The 19,899-nt window shown below is 43.8% G+C and overlaps 1 protein-coding gene across 3 annotated transcripts in view; it reads right to left on the bottom strand.

The window, feature by feature from the left end:
• Positions 1–19,899, bottom strand: part of CACNA1S (calcium voltage-gated channel subunit alpha1 S) — a 3,469,037-nt gene that overhangs the window by 1,603,699 nt on the left and 1,845,439 nt on the right. For all 3 annotated transcript variants that reach the window (XM_044076603.1, XM_044076604.1, XM_044076605.1), the window contains one exon: positions 19,412–19,519. In XM_044076603.1, the coding sequence (XP_043932538.1) occupies positions 19,412–19,519 (108 nt within the window). The remainder of the gene's footprint in view (positions 1–19,411; positions 19,520–19,899) is intronic.

The following is a 19,899-nucleotide window of genomic DNA, read 5'->3' as shown; positions in this document are numbered from 1 at the left end:
GAGTAGAAGGAGATGAACCTGCATGGAAGAGTTCAGCTAGAAAATCAAGGACTATTTGGATGGAAGCAGTGAAAGGATCTATGTCCCTTCCTTGAGCCCAAAAGGCAAAACGTTTCCACTTACTAAGATAAATCTTCCGAGTGGAAGATCTATGGGAAGCTATCAAAATATCTCGAACAGAGTGAGATATTTGAGGAAGCCTGGCTAAGGTTGGAATTGGAGGAACCAAGCAGTGAGGTTCAGAGAGGGGAGGGAGCGATGTAACTGACCCGATCGATGGATCAAAAGATCTGGAACTAGGTCCAGATGCCAAGGTTGCTCCAACAGAAATTGATGTAGAAAGGGGAACCAAACCTGTCGAGGCAAGTAAGGAGCAATGAGGATCAATGAGGCCTTCTGAGCGATAGCTTTCTGTATCACTTGAGAGATTAGTGGGAAGGGAGGAAATGCATACAGAAGTCCCCGGGGCCAAACTTGGACTAGAGTGTCTCTGCTGGGCTGGCCTGGTAACGGGAATAGTGTGAAATAATCTCTGCACTTGCTGTTTTGGGGAGTAGCAAAAAGGTCGCAGCAAGGCTGACCCCACTTGAGAAAAATTTTCTTCAAAATAGAATCTTTCAGAGACCACTCGTGAGGCATGAGGATAGCTCTGCTCAACTTGTCCGAGATTAGATTGGACTTCCCGGGGATGTGCGTTGCTATCAGAAACCGCTGAGAAGAAATCGCCCATTGCCACAGTCTGAGTGCTTCTCAACATAGGGGATAGGACCTGGTTCCGCCTTGTTTGTTGATATACCACACTACAGACATATTGTCCGTCTGGATTGCTATCGTTCCCAAGGGAAGAGAGTCTTGAAGGGCTTGCAACGCTAAAAGCACTGCTCTCATCTCTAGAACATTTATATGCAAGTGGCATTCGTCTGGTTGCCATATGCCCTGGACTGTTCTGCCCTGATAATGCCCCCCCCACCCGATCAGGGAGGCGTCCGTTGTCAGAGTAGCAACCGGAAAGGAAGGAACAAAGGGTCTTCCCAGGAAGAGCTGAGGGGAAGAAATCCACCAAAGAAGATGATTCTTGCATGCTTGCGTAATCATAATGGTGTGGGACATCGGTAGTTGCTGGTACGACCATTGTGTGAAGAGCATCCATTGAAGGATTCTCATGTGGTATCTGGCTAATAGAAGTAGAGGGATAGCAGCCGCCATAATCCCCAGTACTTTCAGAACTAACCTGGCTTTGACTCTGTTGCTGTGGAAGAGAAGGGAGACCAGTTTGCGTATGTCTGCTATTCTTTGGTCTGTTAGTCTACTTGAACATGTTGACTGTGTCAAGATTTGCAGCTATGAAGGTAATAGCACGACAAGGCGACAAAACAGACTTTTCGCAATTTATTGAGATGCCTAACTTTTGACAAATGCGAAAGGTGTAGTCTCTGGCCATTAGAAGAAGATGCTTGGTAGGAGCTGTGAGGAGCCAGTCGTCCAAATATGGAAACACCTGGAATCCTTGACGTCTCAGGTGAGAAGCTACCACTGCCATGCATTTGGTAAACAACCAGGGGGCAGTGGTGAGACCAAAGGGCAGGGCTCTGAATTGAAAGTGGCTGGTTCCCAGCCGGAAGCGGAGGAATCTCCTGGAGCGTCTGTTCATTTTTATATGATAGTACGCATCCTGGAGGTCTATAGAGCACATCCAGTTTTCCTTTCCCAATAGGGGTAGGATGGATTGTAGTGTGACCATCCGAAATCTTGTTTTCTTGACCGACTTGTTCAAGATACTGAGATCCAAAATGGGTCTCCAGTCCCTTGTTTTCTTTGGAACCAAAAAGAATTTGGAGTAGATTCCGGATCCTTGCTGGTCTGCTGGCACTGGCTGAATGGCTCTTTTTGCAAGCAACTTTGATATTTCCAACGCTGCTTGATCCCTTTGAGCGGGTGGAACATCTGGATGGGATTTTTTTGATTGATTTGGAATACAAAAGAACGGAATGGAATAGCCTTCGGAAATGATGGACTGTACCCACTTGTCTTGAGTTAGGGATCGCCAGGCTTCTGGGTACAGTGACAATCTTCCCCGACTGCCTCGAAGGTGGACAGTCGGGCAACACCTCAGGGATGCTGGAAGGGCTTATCGGAAAAGGTTTCTCGATTGCCCTGGTTCTGCGGATCCCCTGCCTCTAGGCGGCGTCTACCATTATTGTTCCCCCTCTGCCTCTGGAGGGAACCGACTCTGTCGTCAGGCAAAGTCCCTTGAGATTGTTTGGAACCACATTTTCCCACTTTTCTGGCCTTTGGGGTAAGGCCTAGAAGGAGTAGAAAACGGACTCCGACGGCAGAAAGAGTTTTGCCATCCGTCTCGCACCTCGTCAAGGTTTCTTTCACCTGAGGACCAAAGAGAGATGATCCATCAAACCGGGAATTAGTGAAAGACGTTTTAAAGGGGTCCGCAAAATTGCATAGCCGCATCCAGGCATGCCGGCGTAAGGCAACACCTGTCCCTGCGGCTCTGCTCACTCCATCAGCCGCATATGAAAGGAGGCGCATGGAGGAGTTAGCTATAGAGTTTAGGGTAGCCAGCTGAGCGTTCATCTTGTCCTGAAAACCCGCAGCTGTAGGATCCTTCAACATCTCACTCGCTTCCTTGATCAAATCTCTTTGAAGACGAGTGAAATGGCATAGGTAGTTCAGCGAACGCATAGCAAAGGTCGCTGACGAAAACATCCGCTTCCTGTACCTGTCCATAGACCTAGATTCCTTGTTAGGAGGATGGACAGGCACCGAAGGATCAGCTAGTTCCTTCTTAGTGGCAGCAGCTACCACCATAGCATCCACAGAAACTCCCTTGGTCAGAAATTGCTTATCTGCTGGTGCTGTGATAAACTTTGAAGGTCTCCTGGGGGTGGGGTCCACTGAGTCAGGAGCCGTCCAAGCCTTTTTTGCTACCACCTGCATGAGGGGTCAAAGGGGGGGACACCCAGGAGGTGGAAGGGCGAGAGCCAAACGCCTCAAGATACACAGATTCATCCTCCGAAGGGTTAAGGGCTGGCCAATTTCCCCTCTGTTTCAGGATCTCTAGAATGTCTGCAAAGGAGACATCTTCAGAAGGGGAACGGGGGGAACCCTCGGAATCCTCTAAATCTGTGTCAGAGGTGACAGACTCAGGTGAGTCTATGTGCTTCCTCTTACACTTTCTCTTCCTAGAGGGCTCCCCTGCCAATTCAGGAGAGGCCTCGGAAGAGGATGAGATCCCCACAGGGGATTCTTGAGGAGCTGGCTCTCTGCGGTCTGGGATGAGGGAGTGAGTAGACATAACCTGAGGCACTGAAGAGGGAGGGGCGGAGCCGACTGTGGAGTTGAACCAGGTTCCAACACACTCCGCATGACCTCGAACGCACCCCTGTCAGGCAGAGCCAGAGGTCCCTGCTCCGAAAAGCTGAGAACCCCCCTCGGCACCGACAGTGATGGCTCCGAGGCCGATGTCGGAGCCGAACTCACCAGCGCCGAAGCACTGAGAGGGAGAGCGGGGTCGGACAAGGGTCCGATGCCACTCACCCCCTCGGAGCCGATGAGGGAAGTCCGGCGCCGAGATTCTTCAAAGGAAGAAATCGGAGCCGACGGAACCGAAGACAACTGTATCGGTTCCACCGCTACCACAGTCTCGGTTCCGAAACGCCCCGGCTCCGAGCTCAAAGGAGTCGGAGGAGGAACATCTTGAGGGATAGGGTCAAGCATCGACTGATGAGTCGGGCTCTGAAGCATTTGGGCCAGTGCCTCGGACTTAAGAAGTCGACTCACTACCCTCTGAAGGTCATGATCTGAAAGCCTCGATGATCTAGAGGAGTGAGATCTATGGCTCCGTTCAGACAGCAAGGGAGACGCTGGAGCCGAATGAACGGAGCCAAGGGACGGTGACCTAGACCTCTTTCTAGATGTCGGTTCCGATGGTCTGATCGAGCCGACCCAGGAATTTCAATGCCTCGGCTCCAGCGGAGCCGAGGAACCAGAGAAGCTGCAGTCCGAGACTCATCGGCTCCAGCCGGAGCCAATGTAGCAGTAGGTTTGAGCCTTAGGCCTCGACTCAGAAGCTGGAGTCGAGGACCTAAAAGCCTTAGAGGGTTTGCCCAAGTAGCAGTAGGGAACCCTCAGGCTTAAGCAAACCTCTTAAAATAAGTTTGTTTTTTCTTTCCTGCAGGACTCTAGGGCTGAAGCCATGGCATACAGCACAAGAGTCCTGCAGGTGTAAAGGTCCCAGGCAGTATACACAAGAAGTGTGACCGTCTGTCAGAGACATGTTCTGACAGCACGAGTCACACTTCTTGAAGCCTGAAACCTTTGACTCCTTAGACATTTTCAAGGAAAGTGTAACCACACACACACACAACACACCGATTACACTTTCACAAGGTTAACTAAAAAAAAGGAGATTAGTTCTTTTTTAGATCCCTAAAAAAAAACACATACACTCCACTAAGGGGATGGAAGGTCCCGAAGGCCTGAGGGAAGAACTAATAAGTTCTTGTGGAAAAAAGGGTGGATAAACAGGGAGGAAAGGGTCAAAATCCACTAAGCTAAGGGAAATAACTATAAAAGACTAAATTAAGGGGGTTTAAATTCACTATAGATTAATCTATAATAACTGACCTGAAGCCGGTAGAAACCATACACCTCGATCGCTGTAGCGGCAAACGAGATCTGAGGTAATACCGCCTAGCATTGTGGGATATAAGGGGAGCCTCGAGCCGGTGGAACCAACTCTCGAGCTTTTAGAGTGGCCGAGTCAGAGCCGAGGTCGGCTCCGAACCCATCCAGCAAGAATGAAGGCGAGATGGACAACTTAACATCTAAAGTTTTGAAAGTTCATTTTAATTGTTTCTAACAAAATGGGTTTTGGTCTATCTGTCTTCAGTGGCTAGCACCACATCAATTTCCCTTTCTCTCAGATGATTATGATCTTATAACCTAGTGGGATGTAGTCCCAATCCGATGAGAAAAATAGAAAGCCTACTGAATCACTGAGAAAGTGACAGAAATTAAGGGAGCTAGTGAACACATGGTCATCATATGCAAAGAAATTGGAGATTTCTTCAGTGTACTTTTTTAGTGATGTGGGTGATGCCTTACATTCCTTCAATAAGCCATGTAGCCAAAACATGAAATGTCCTCTTACATCAGCCAGTGCTTCAGTGCTCCATAACTGTATGGACCAACTATAAGAATACTGCCAGAATATCCAGCCTGTAGAAAATGACTGCCATGGCCAGTCCCCTGGCTTCCAACAGGGGATGCTTTAGGTTTGGGATAATCCATACCTCTCACCAAGGACAAAGAAAGTACAGTTGTGTACACTTACCATAAATGTAGATGTTCGAGTGTATTCACTGTTGCAGTCATCACATTTGGGTTATCTGCTTGCAGTAGCCCTCAGTCAGCCTGATTATCTAAGTCTTGGGTCCTACATCGGCTGCTGTCTCATTTTCCACAACGTCAGGTAGTCAGGGGTATAAAGCATGCAGCCGACGCCATTACATCAGTTTTTCTTGCCTAGATGTCAGCTGCCCCCCCTAATGGGAAGCAATTAAATATATATACAAGGTTACACCTCCAACAAAAAAACAAATACACCAAAAAACTTTAAGCATAGTAAAAAGGAATAAAGGTATAGTCAAAAGAAGTCAGGGGGCTGGAGGGAGGGTAACCAAGACTGCAACAGTGACATCTACATTTATGGTAGGTGTACACAACTATACTATGTTCTTTGTGTTTCACTGTTGCAGTCATCACATCTGGGTAGATTCCCAAAGCTAAGGATGGGAGGAGGAAATTAGGTAGCATTAGGACCAGCTATAACGCCCTGCAAGACTGCAATGGCAAAGCCAGCTCTGGATTTAGAGAAAATTGTCAAATGGTAATGCTTGGTGAAGGTATGAATAGAACTCCAGGTAGCAGTTTCTAGGATGTCCCTGGTAGGGACACCTCTAAGAAAGGCTGTAAAGGTGGATGCAGCCCTGGTTGAATGTGGTCTTATCTCCTGTGGGATAGGTTTTCTATGGTGCTTATAGCAGAAATGAATGCAATGGCCTATCTATTTAAAAATGGTTTGCTTTGAAATGGCCTTCCTGAAGCAAATGCCACCAGCAGCTGTTCAGAATTCCTGAGAGGTTTAGTCCTGTCCAAGTAAAATCTAAGTTGTCTGTGCACATCTATGGAGTGCAGTATACGTTCCCCATTGTTCTGTGGATTAGAAAAGATGGCTGGGAAATGAATGGGCTGGTTAACAGCCACACTGGATACTACCTTGGGCATGAAGGAGGGATTGGTCCTGAGGGACACCCTGTCCACATGAAAGATGATGAAAGGCTCCACTGCCATAAGGGCCTGTAATTCAGACACCCTTCCTGCTGAAGTGATGGCTAAAAGGAAGGCTGTTTTCCAAGAAAGGAATTTCAACTCTGCACTTGCAGCTGGCTCAAAAAGAGGCAGTGTGAGTTTTTCCAATACAAAGTTAAGGTCCCAGGCTGGAGTTGGGGCTCTCCTGGGTGGTCTTAAATTTTTGGTCCCTCTGAGGAACTGCTTGAGAAGTGGATGATAAAAGAGGGGTGGTTCTGTGTTGTAAAGTCTCTCATATCATCCCATTACATAAAGGTGACAACTTAAATGACCTCTCTAACTTCCGTCCCATAGCCTTACTTTCGCCTTTAGCAAAAATCATGGAAAGATGCATACATAGGCAATTACTTAATCACCTCCTCCAAAACAATCTCCTTGCAGACAGTCAACATGGTTTTAGACCTCATCACAGTACTACTACTGCGCTCTTGTCTTTCACTGACCATATTAATAGAAATCGGAATAATAACTTACTGTCCTCTGCTCTATTCCTAGACCTCTCTAAAGCCTTTGATATGGTCAACCACACTCTCTTACTTAGCATCTTGAAATCTCTTGCTTTGGACGCTCAGGCTATCCAGTGGTTCGATTCCTACTTAAATAATAGACAACAAGCAGTGCGATGGGAAAATCACTTATCATCTCTTCTTCCTATCAAAATAGGTGTACCACAAGGCTCAATTCTTGGACCTCTCCTCTTTACTATTTTCATAAACAACCTAGATAAGTCCCTTCCTCAATCAATCTGTATTCAATATGCTGATGATTCAACACTCATATGCTCAGCTTCTTCCATTAATGACCTTCAAAATATCACTCAAAAAGCTTTCATAGCAGCCGAAAACTGGTTCCAACAACTTTGCCTCTTACTGAATCCAAAAAAGACTAAACTATTACTATTCACTCCATCACATAAGTCATCCTCTCTCTCCTTCAATATATCCTCTAACAATGGCACCATAATATCCCCTGATCCTACAACCAAACTTCTTGGTGTCACAATAGACCACAACCTCAACTTTGATTCCCATGTTAGCTTAACTATCAAGTCAGTCAATAGAAAACTTGGATCTCTCTACAGAATTAAAGCCTTCCTCACTCCCTCAGCCAGAATTACTTTAGCACAGACCCATCTACTCTCTACCCTATTTTATGCCTCTCCAATCTATACAAACCTAACAAAAAGTAACCTGAACAAACTAGCAACAGCTTACCATAACATAGCCAGATTTGCAACAGGAGCCCCATTTCGTACCCACCATTGCTCTAATCTCAAACAGCTAGGCTGGCTAGAATTACAAAATCATATACGACTTCTGCAACTGACCATTACCCACAAAATCTTTCATCAACCCACTAATATCACTATACTCTGTTCCCTTATTACCCCATATAAAAACATCTCTTCCCTACGCTCTGCTACCAAACTACCAGCTGCCTCCAACAAATCCAATAACAAAGCTGGGGATAGTCTGTTCTCCAACTGGACTGCGCCCATCTGGAACAAACTTCCAAGAGAACTTATGTCTAATACCTCTATACCAACTTTCAAGAAGCATTTAAAATCATGGCTTTATTCCCAGTGGCTCTGCCCATGTTCTAACCCTGACTAATCCTAGTTGGTTCCATGCCTTTTCCTCTCTCCTGCCAGCTATAACAAGATAGTCTCTTAATGTTTCTTTACTTCTCTTTTAGTCTTGGATTCTCAATACCACTACGATGGATGGATGTTTAAAAAGAAGAATCTAATGTACTTTTTCCTGTTGATGCTACTAGTCATTTTAGACTTTTATGAAAATGTTATGTACTACAGTCTGTCTTTAAATACACCCTCTGTACAACTATGTTTGTAAAATTATGTCTTACTGTGGAGCTTTTCTCCCCGGGCCTCTACTGAAAATGGACATTAATCCAGCTAGACTAGCCCGGTCAACAAATGTAAAATAAAATAAATAAAATAAATAAAATAATGAGCTGAAATGGCTGAGGCATGAACTTTGATGGAGGAAAAGGAAAGGCTCTTGTGAAGCAATTCAGTTAAGTAGTGAAGAATCTGAGGTAAATTGGGTGCTGCTGCGCCCATCACCTTAGTTTGGTTCCAGGAAAAGAATCTTTTCCATTTTTCAGCATAAGATTGTGTAGTACTAGGCCTCCTTGCCTCCAGAATGACATCCAACACTTGTTTACTGAGGGATGGTAACGGAAATATCAGGTAATTAGTCAGGCTGCCAGGTTCAGGGTTTGAAGCTGAGGGTGCAGAATCTGGCCCTCCTGCTAAGACAGCAGAGTAGGGGTCCGAGGCAGGTGCCATGGTGCCAGCAGTGACACACTGCGCAAGAGGGGGTACCAGTGATGGCATGGCCAGTCTGGTGCAATCAATATTGTCCTTGGTTTTCCTGTTTGATCTTTAGTAGTACCTTGGAGAGGAGAGGCAGAGGAGGAAAGGCATAAACTGATAGATTTTTCCAGGTGAAGTACAGGGCATCCACTTTCCAAGCTTGTTTGTGGGGAGTCCGTGTGCAGAATTTGTCCAACTGGTAGTTCTGGGGGGGGGAGCCAAACAGGTCTATCTCTGGGCTCCCCCATTTGTGTATCAACATGTTGAATGTCTTTGGTTCCAGTTTCCACTCATGTGGGTCCATGAGATTTCTGCTTAGCTCGTCGGCCAGTATAGCTTTCCTGGCAGGAAATGAGCATGTAGGTGCACTTGGTAGCTCAAGGCTGTGTTCCACAGAGCCATGGCTAGTCTGCAGAGAGGGTATAAGTAGGTTCCACCCTGCTTGTTTATGTACCACATAACAGTGGTGTTGTCCGTCTTTACCATTAATTGTCCTGGAAGAATGTGGTCCTTGAAGGCTGTCATAGGATTCTATACAGCTAACATTTCTTTTTGATTGATATGCAGGTGCATTTGACTTGGGTTCCATTTGCCCTGAATGCACTTCCCTGCCAAATGAGCCCCTAATGCATAGTCTGATGCGTCTGTTGTTAGGGTTTGGGTGGCAGGGGGCAGAGTGAATGGCAGTCCTTTGTTTTGGTGGCAGGCCTCTGCCCACCAAAGAAACTATCTCCAGGCAAGGTATAATAGGAATCATTGCTTCTAGATCTTGAGAATGTTGACACCATAGGCTTTTTAGATACCATTGTAGTTTCCTCATATGTAGTCTTACATGTGGAATTAGGAGAATGCAGGAGGCCATGAATCCCAAGGCTTGCAGTATTTGTCTTGCAGATAGCATGGTCTTTGTGGCCATTAGTTTGAAGTAGGCTGTCAAATGAACTTGTTTTTCTGGCATGAGGAAAGCCATCTGGGAAGTTGTGTTCAAGCTTGCTCCCAGGAATACAATTTGTTGGCAGGGTACAAGATGTGATTTCTTTTCGTTTATGGTGTATCCCAGAGAAGTTAGCACTTTTTGTACAAATGCCAGCTGATTCAATAGTATGTCCTGGCTTTCTGCCTGAATTAGACAATCGTCCAGGTATCTGTATATTTGAATATTTCTTTGCCTGCAAAATGCAATGACTGGAGCTAGGCACTTTGTGAATACCCTGGGCGCAGTAGATAAGCCAAAGGGCAGTGCAAAGATCTGATGAAGCCTGCTTTGAAGTGTAGGTACCTTCTGCAAGATTCCCAGATTGGGATGTGCAGGTATGCTTCCTTTAAATCCAATGTTGCCAACCAGGCATCCTTGCCTAGCATAGGAAGCAACTGGTGAAGAGTTAGCATCTTGAATTTTGGGATCACCACAAAAGTGTTTAGGATAGAGAGGTCCAGGATAGGACATCAGGAGTTGTCTTTTCTGGGCACCAGAAAATGTCTTGAGTAGAAACCTTGTCCCCTTTCCTTTTCTGGGACAGTTGGAATAGCCCTTACACTTAAGAGAGAGAGAACTTGCTTTTGAGCCTCTGCCCACTGATTTGGGGGTAGATCTGGTAAACTATTTGGTGTTGGTAAAGTGTGGAAGTGGAATCTGTATCCTTGGGAAACTATATTTAAAACCCATTTGTTCTGGGTAATGAGTTCTCAGTTTTTTTGCCTGGAGAGCAATCTTTCCTCCTAAAGGAGCAGTCAGTTGAGAAGGGCTTGGAAGTTTTAAAGTAAAGTCAATGAGACAGTGTACCACAGGGAGGTGTCTTGCTACTTCCTGCTTTGAAAGTGGGAGCCCCCCACTGCTTAGTCCTGTGCGTACCTTGGGACTGAAGCCTAGGTGTTCTGCTGGTTCTGGGTTTGGACTGAGAAGGCCTGGAATTAGCAGGAAAGGACCAATTCTTAGATGGCCAATGCCTACTAAATCTTGGAGGTTGTACTTGCAGGAAATATTTAACAGTTTGCATAGATTTAGATTTTTCCTCCATCTTTTTAAGTACTTCTTCTGCTTTGTTGCCAAACAGACGGTCCTGGTTTAAGGGAGCATCCAGCAATTTAGCTTTAACATGATCTGGCAAAGATTGCTCCTTAAGCCAAGCATGCCTTCTAAGTACAGACCCAGTGACAGCAGCCCTGCAAGATGCCTCTAGTGAATCAAAACCACATTGCAAAGTATGTTTTCCAACTTTTTCAGCAGAATGCATTAAATCCTGTAAATCTGTATTTTCAGCACAGTCAGGAATCAACATCATTTTCTGTTTAAGCAATCCAGTAACATGCAGCTGATACATTAACATATGAAACTGGCAGTTAAAGGCCCTAATGGCTAAGGTTGCAGAAGTGTATACCTTCTTACCCCATCTATCCAGCGCCCTGGAATCTCTATCAGAGGGGGTAGGATTTCTGGCAGAAGTAGCCTTAATGCCCTTGGGTCCCTGTGAAATGGCCTCAGGATCTGCAGTAGGGTTTTCAAAGAGGAACTTGTGAGAGTCAGGAACACTTTAATATCTATCTGGTTTTCTGGGAGCAGGAGGTAATGAGTCATGGGCCAAGCTAGATTCCGAAAAGGCATCATCAACAATGTCCAGTACAGGGGGGATAGCTAAAGGCCTGTGTTGGGGCAGGAGTAAGAAATCCCTAAACCTCTTTTCAGAATCAGAGTAATCCTGGCTTTCCCAGCGAAAATGCTCCCTAAGAGTATGCAAGGTCTCACCAAAAGAGAAATCCTCTGGAGGGGAAGCAGAGGGAATAGAGTCCTCTGCATCAGAATCCTCATAGGTAGATAAGGGTAAATCCTGGTCCTCAGAGGAAACAGAAATTTCAGAATCCTGATCAGAAGAATTATAAGCAAATTCAGTCATAGGTCTCTTAGAAGGGGAAGGTTGGCTTCCCCTGATTAAAGTAATGAGGTCTTCAGCCATTCTTATCATTTGATTTTTAGGCATAGAGGCCTGACCATGCAGTCTGGGCATCAGTTTTCGAGGCATGGATCGAGTTTTAGGCCTTGAAGAAGAAGATGGCGTCAGTTTAATATGCAAGTCAGTAGGCCTGAATACACCCTCAGAAGCTGGTGCCTGCACAGCGGCTCCAGACCCATCCAAGGTACAGTCATCAACAGGTTCCGCAGTTGAAGCATCTCTCGGCATACTGGACTCCGAATGGGTCTCAGTAGAGGCCTGCGAATCTGAAGTAGCGGGTATCAGGGGCTGCGAAAACACCTCACTAAGTACCGACTAACAGGCCACTAGCTTAGGAGAAGCATCATCGGCAGCTTTGGACCTAGGCAGTCTGTCTCTGTCTTTATCTTTGAGTTTTTTCGGAATGTCGGTAATCAGGTGGCTTACCAAAGCCATATCTGGGTAATTGAACTGAGTACCAAAATATTTAGAAGCGTAAATATACAGACAACGAATCGTTTGTTGTTTAAATAAGGCACAAATCCAACAGCGAGGTATGTTGTGGTCAGGGCCTAGGCAACGAATACAGTACGAATACAGTACGAATGAAAATCTTTATCAGGTATTTGTTTTCCCCAAGAAATACAATTATTGACTTTTACTGACATTGGTTTAGAGCAAGAAAATGTTTCCCTAACAGGGTACTTAGCTTTAGTTGAAGACTTCGGTTCTGAAACTCAAAAACGAAAATTTCAGGAGTCGGCCGACCAGCACTTGCGAACTGCTTCTGCTTCGGGCACCGCATGGCAAGAAAAGCTGATGCAATGGCGACAGCTGCATGCTTTATACCCCTGACTACTTGACATCATGGAAGATGAGACAGCAACTGACGCAGGAACCAAGACTTTGATAATCAGGCCTACTGAGGGCTACTGCAAGCAGATAACCCAAATGTGATGACTGCAACAGTGAAACACGAAGAACATGTGGTCAGTTACTACAGAGTTCACCTCCCAGAGTCTTCTCCACTCAAGACTCAAGCCAAACCTAGTCAGCAGTATCAGTGTGAGGCACTCTGTTCTACCTCTAGTGAAATGTCCAACAATAAACCCCATGGTTAAATAACACACCAAAAGTTAGACTGACGAGAGGTACCAGGGTCCCAGTCGCGCATGACCAACGCCATCCTGACAGTCTTTTCTTGCCCGGTGACCAAGTTGACCCTATCAGTAAGTCCCGCGTAAGAGAGACCACAAACATGTACACTACTCACAACCAACCAACAAAATATAAGTCTTATGTACAATATATACAACCACCCCAAATACAAGCCCCTAAACCATCTTGATCAAAAGTACAAGTAAAACAACAATATAGGATATGGTACAATATAACTGTACTATGTACAAAAAAAGCCCCCAAATACTCACTGACTATAGCAGAACTTCAAAGCAGAGGTCAACATGGGAAAATTGACACAAAGTGCAAAACCACAACATGCCTCTACAAACAGCGGCAAACCAAAAATACCTAGATGTTAGATAGGAAGGTCTGCATGCTCAGAACACAGCCCCACTGAACTACAAGTATAGAGCTCCAGATGATCCTTACAAAGCACCCCCAGAAATGAACTAAGAAGACTGAGTAGCCCTAGGAGATGATAATGCTATCAAAAGACAAATCTTGAACTCCAAGTAGCTGCTTCCAGAATATCCTTAGTTGCAGCTGGATAGAAATTGCCATGATGGGAATAACACATTCAATGCAAAGCCAATCCACTCAGAAATAGTCCCCTTTACATGATGGCAATAACCCCTCAAAAAAAAAAGCATGCAAATAAATAATACCTTTATACAATCAAAACAAAAAAAAGGAAAGCAAGCTTTTCAACGCACATTCTGCTGACTAGAACTCAATCCAAAAAGAATATTACATTGATGCCTGCCACTGCCTAAACCACCAAAAAAATAAAAAAAGGATTAGCAATTGCCTGGGCCCCAGCAATGGAAAATGTTCTTGGAAAAGTAATATGTGAAAAGCTGCAAAAGACACCCTTCTTTTTAGTTCAATAGCATACATGAAAAGCAAAGATCATAAGAGGCATTTAAAACACAGCTGCATGCTCAAAAAGGTTGTATTAGCTCTTTTTCCAAGGCAACAGAAGCAAGCCCCCTCTAAAAGCTTCCACACAAATTTTGCATTCTTTGCAGCTCAAAAAAAGGTCTTCAGTAGGAACATTGCATCAGAAACATAGGTGGGCTCGCCAAAGGAAACCTTTTGAAATTGCTCTGGCAAGAATCTTTATGGAAGCTGGAAAAACAAAGAGGTGATTCTTTGAGGAAGAGACTTGACAAAATGAAAATCTCTTGAATTTTGTCCTCCAACAAAACCCTTGTAAAATGAAAAATCTCTCTTCCAATTCTTTGTGAAAACTACAAAAGGAAATGTAATTCCTCCTGTGCTTCCCCATCACATATGCCAAACTTGAAATCTCAGATTCTCGTCTTCTTACAAAAGTTGAGATCTAAGTCCTTTCACAGATGAACAGAGTCCTTGTTAGAGGTAAAGAGTGACCGCTGCTCTGAGATAAGAGATCCGGGAGAAGTTGGTAGCGCTGGTGATTGAACATCCAGACGAGGCAGGTACCAGATGAGAGGCCAATCTGAGCTCTCAAAGCCATCCTGGCCTCTCTTGAGTACTCTCACAAGGGTTTTGAGGTGAAGTCTGGAGGAGGAAAGGCATAAAACTGCACTTTTCTCCTGGTGAAAGACAGAGCATCCACTTCCAAGCTGGCGGAGGATTAGTTGAGTGCACTACTGGCGCAGCTACATGTTTAAATGCAGAGCACAACAGATCTATGTTATGAAGATCCAGTGAACTACTGCCGTTTCTTGTGCAAGAGAAGATCCAGTGGTCACTGGGTAGAGAAATGATTTGAGATCCAACACACACCTGAAGAAGGAGTCTGTGCTCCTGGCAGAAACATTGTGTCTGGAGTCCTTTGCAGGTTATCAGTTAATCTCCTGCAAAATCCTTGCAGTTGATGCATAGAGAGGATAAGAATGTGTTCCTTTACGGAAGTATGTGCCACATGACATAGTAACTGTTCTTGCAGAATTAATATGTGCTAAGTTGAGTCTGTCCCTTTCTTGTTGATGACTTGATGCATCTCTTTTTCATGCCACTTGTCTTGTGCTGTAGTGCCACTACCCACTTGCTCCCCATCCACTTTCCAGAGCAGCTGTCTCCCAAGGGCCAACTGTGCTGCTGTGCCGATAGATCTGTAAGCTATTGGTTGGGTCTTCTTGTGTCCCATCACAATGCTTCTTTTTGAAGCCCACCATGTATTTTCTTTGAAGTGTCAAGGTATATTGAGTGCTGTGTCCCAAATCCTGGCAGCAGTATTGTGACTTCCTCATCCGCTTCACTGTAGCTTTTGTACATTTGAGTTTGAGAGCCATGAGCCACCAGTCAAGGGCTGTCCTTGCAGTCCTAATGCCTGAAAGATGCCATGAACCAGTCAGTTTTGGTTGACTTTGGTTGATGATCAGCAAGACAGACTCTTTTGTGATGTAAGTAGTAAAACAGAAGGACTGCACTGTCCGGGTTAAAAAGGCCATCTGCAGTGTTATTTCGGGTATGAGATAGAAAGCACATTTCTGCTGACAGAATGACTCTAGGCATCTGCTGTAGAAAGTCTTACCCTCCAGGATGCTGTAGAAGATCTTCCTTTCTTGAGCCAGATTGAAGTTCTTCTGCCAAGCCTGGATAGAGTGATCTTCCTAGCCTTCCCTAAGGCTGCTCACTGGAATTCCTACCTTTGTGAATAAGGGGCCAGTAGAGCCAAAAGATAGGGAGAATTTCTGAACTAGATAGATGAATTTCCCTTCTAAAAACCAGATACTATAGGCAATTAGCTCTATGCCGAAGGCTGCAAGCTTCCACCAGAAGTAAAGATACAGGAATTTCCAGCTACCACTAAGGTTAAGTTCCACATCTTGAACTTAGGAAACTTTAGAAGAGTGTTGAGGAGGCTTGAGTCATGTTGCTTGAGATCCAAATGTCCACGTGTTCCCTTCTTGTAAGCAAGCGACAATTGAGAATAAAATCCTGAGTCTCCTTTCGATAGAGGAACATAATTCAAATTGGTCTCCCGTGAAGCAAAGTGAGCTGGAACTGGTGAGCGAGAATTGAACATGAAGGAGGAACATGAAAGATGCCTTTGAAAGGGGTGTGAAGTGAAAAACATCTCATTGCTTCCAGGAATGATATAACACCCAAATGTCTAAATCAATTAGATCTGAATTTTCTTTTGAAGTATATGCCCTTGAATAAGCTGCAAATGATCTTGCACTGGCAGCGGAAAAGACAGTTTCTCCCAAAGAGAGATGAAGGAGGACTGGACCCCTGCCCACACGTGTCTGTCTGTCTGTTTATTGGACTGACTGCTAAGTCTGGCAGTGACCTCTGACCCCACCACCCCCCACGCTAGCCCTAGACTGACCCCACTCTGGGAATCATACCGCCCAGGACCTAGCCCCAGATCTACAATCAGAACTAGGCTCGGAGGCCGCACATGCAAGAAATCCTACCACACTCTGCGAGCTGCACTCCACAAAACTTTTTTAGCTGCTTCTGCAGAAGCAGGCTGTCCAGTTACAACAAACCACTTCCACAGGCGATCCAAAAATCACCACATTAACATAAAAAGCTACCAAAACTGTCCAAGACATGCCTCTCATAAACACAGAATCTAGCAGCAGCCTCGAGGGAGGCCTCCTACAACTGCAAAGACATTGCAAAAAAAGCTCCACCCACTAACCACATCACAAAGCATGAACCAACAGCAGCAAAACCACATGTCAAGAAGCATACAGCAGACACATCAACCTTTTCCAACCACTCTTTAGGACCATTACATATTATTAAAGCATCCACTTTAGATTCCAAAAGCTCTCTGGGCATCTTAGAAAATTAATTCATCTTTTTAGCACTATTAAAAAGCTCTTGCCTCTTATCAGTTCCCCACAGATTTTTAAGTCACAGAAGCCTTTAACCCTCTTAGGCCCTTGAGAATAGCCTCTGGTCCGCCTCTAGACCCTTTAACAACATATTTATGAGCGCCTTTTTATAGTAATAAATTTCAAAGGCAACAGATTTAGAGGCAAAGAGTCAACAAATCAGGAAGCCTCTGCAAAAACATCTTCCACTCTTAACAAAGGCAGGAGGAGGAGGTTCTAAATGGGGTAAAAAAACAAAACTCCCTAAACTAATTCACCACAGGAATGGTAAGTAATCCTGGCCTTTTAATGTCAAATGAGTGAAGCCTTTCCTCTGTTTCCTGTTGCTCCTCAAGGAAATAAGAGTTATGGGCCATGGAATACTCAAATCAGAAAATGTCAGATCACTAATAAGTAGGAAGCTGTCTGTATATGATCCCTCAGAATTTTGTTCAAAAAAGTGATCAAGGCAAAACTATCACAACCCGTTCCACCCTGGCTTAGTTCCCACTCAGGCCTCCCCTAAAACTTCTACCATCAAATCTTCTGCCATTTTGCATGAACAACCCTGTAAGGAATGTTTAATGCTACAGGAAGCCCCCACTGCCATAGAAGTCCCAGAAGAAGCTGAAGTAGAAGGCAAAGAAAAGAAGAGGCCCCAACTACTCAAGAACCGCAGACTAGAGAAACAAGAAGGTGTGGAGCCCCCTCTGCAGAAGGCACACCTCCTAAGAAGGACCTCACATCCTGCAAAAGGCCCTGCTCTGCCTGGGCCCCATGCTCCACGGAAAAGTCCCTAAAGAATGACTCTCCGGACTCTAAAGAAAAAACCCTCCGGCCGCTGAACCTTTCCCTTGCGCTTCTTGGAGGCTCACTTATGTTTCTTGAGGAAGGGCGATTTAAGCCTTGCATTTTCCCAAGGCGGGCAACGCTGTAATCTACACTCATTACAACACAGTCCCCAAATCTAACCCTAATACAACCGGCAACCAACCTAGGGCAAGAGCGCAACCAATAACGCGTGCTCACAACCCTAGATAAGGTAGGCAAGGTATAAGATTCCTACTAGGAGGTTCTAATTTCACAGGTATCGACATCTTAAAAACTTTTCTGACATTTTTCTAACAAAATAGGAAAGAAAAAGGTAAAATATTCCCCAAAATTACTAGCCAAGAAAACTGTGTTTCCTCTAACTCCTCAAGCTCGAATGTTTGTAAATAAGCCAACTCCGCACCGCCGCTCGCCTCTGCATGCACCATGCAAAGATTCTGGAAAAAGACTGAGATGTCATTGGTCATGTTATTAGCACCATTTCGTGGTCTAGGCCGCCGCCTCTGACCCGTCGCGAAGCCTCTGGTACTGGTATTCGGACGGGCCTGAGACTATACACTAGTCAACAGTCAGGACTGCAAAGGCGAAGAACATCAAAACACATAGACACACACACACACAAATATATATATATATATATATATATATATATATATACACACACGCACACACACACACATATATATGTACGCACGTGCGCACACACAAACACACACACACACACACACACACATGAACCATGCAGACAAGATGTTAAAATGTGTTACAATTATGTAAGCAAAATAATGAATCTTACAAAACAGTAACTAATATGCATCATGATAAACGAGGGTTTCACTTCCTGATAAAATGAATAACTGAATGAATCTTTCTATTCTTTAAGTTATGGAATCCCAGAGCTTTAAAGAATGCTAAGAAGATAACATTGTGATAGTTTTACAAGCAGAAGTCAAAACCATAAAATCACTGATTAAATATCCATCATTACTATTACTTATTTATTTAATTTTATTTAACATTTATTTAACATTTGTTTACCAGGAAAGTCTGACTTTGAACAAAGCCAATTTTCAGTAGAGGCCCAGGGGGAAACTCTGTGAGCCTTGTATACAAGGTGTGTATATGTATGTATATATATATATATATATATATATATATATATATATATATATATATATAAAATATAAATATATCCAGACGCATGTTGTATATACATGCATTTACTTAATACTGAATTTAATGATGTTGGTTTTTGCATAAGAGTTTTCCAATTTCCTAAAACAAAATAAAATCTGATGTTTATAGAAGACTGTTAAATAAAATTACCTAAACACTGATGTTTTAAACATTAACTACTGATGAAAATATTTTGACACAGATAACATGATCACACTTATTTGTTATTTATCTGCATCACATATTTCTATCCTAAATGCACTATACCACCTCCAGGTGAGCAGAAGAGCACAGCCTACTGCTATGGAAAACTACCATTAGTACATGCTGTAATATCACAGGAAGATATGAGGCAGCCATGGATGAAGTGTACACTACAAGCTGTTTATGCAAAACCTTTTGAAAACTAAGTTAGTCAAGTCCTTTATGGCTTCTTTAGGCTTTCTTTAATAAAAATAAAAATAAATAAATATATATATATATATATATATATATATATATATATATATATATATATATATATATATATACACACACATTGTTTTTAGGTTTAGCTTGCATTTTACAACTAAAATTGTCCTGATTCAAGCTAAACTGACATATTGCAAAGTTTCATTTTGCATGAAACTGAAGTCACACTGTTTCAATATCTTATAAATAAGGACATAGTGCACTGCCATACACAGCACATTCAGGCATTAATGCACATAATTCCACAATTCACAATATTAATCAATATCTGAAAATATTACCTTAAACAGCTGGACTCCAATGCAGGCAAAAATAAACTGGAGAAGTGTTGTGACAATGACGATGTTTCCTATTGTTCGAATAGCAACAAACACGCACTGGACTACATGCTGAATGGAAAAACAAACAAAATATGCATATAGCAGTTCAATATTTTCATTTGTTGAGAAATTCAATGCATTCTCAGAACTAGTTAAAATGCTAAAATCTAATGTAAGTAATGCCTCAAAGACTGAAGAAAAATGAGCAAGCTGCCCCTATAGTGCCTTTTTTAGGCAGGATTCAAATAACAAATTCACCACCATAACAGGAACAGGCAAACAAAAACTGAAGGTAATGTTACTCAATGCTAGAAGTCTAAATCTCAAAATGCACTCACTCAAAGCACTCCTTAAAATGGAGAACATCGATATCTGTGCAGTGACTGAGACCTGGTTCAAGGCTCCAGAGAGCACCCCTGCACTACCAGGCTATAACTCATACCACACTT

Source organism: Protopterus annectens, chromosome 7.part0, assembly GCF_019279795.1.
Source record: "Protopterus annectens isolate FY-2018-M chromosome 7.part0, PAN1.0, whole genome shotgun sequence".
Taxonomy (NCBI): domain Eukaryota; kingdom Metazoa; phylum Chordata; order Ceratodontiformes; family Protopteridae; genus Protopterus; species Protopterus annectens.
The sequence above is the reverse complement of the archived record's forward strand: the minus strand, read 5'-3'. Positions and strand labels throughout refer to the sequence as shown.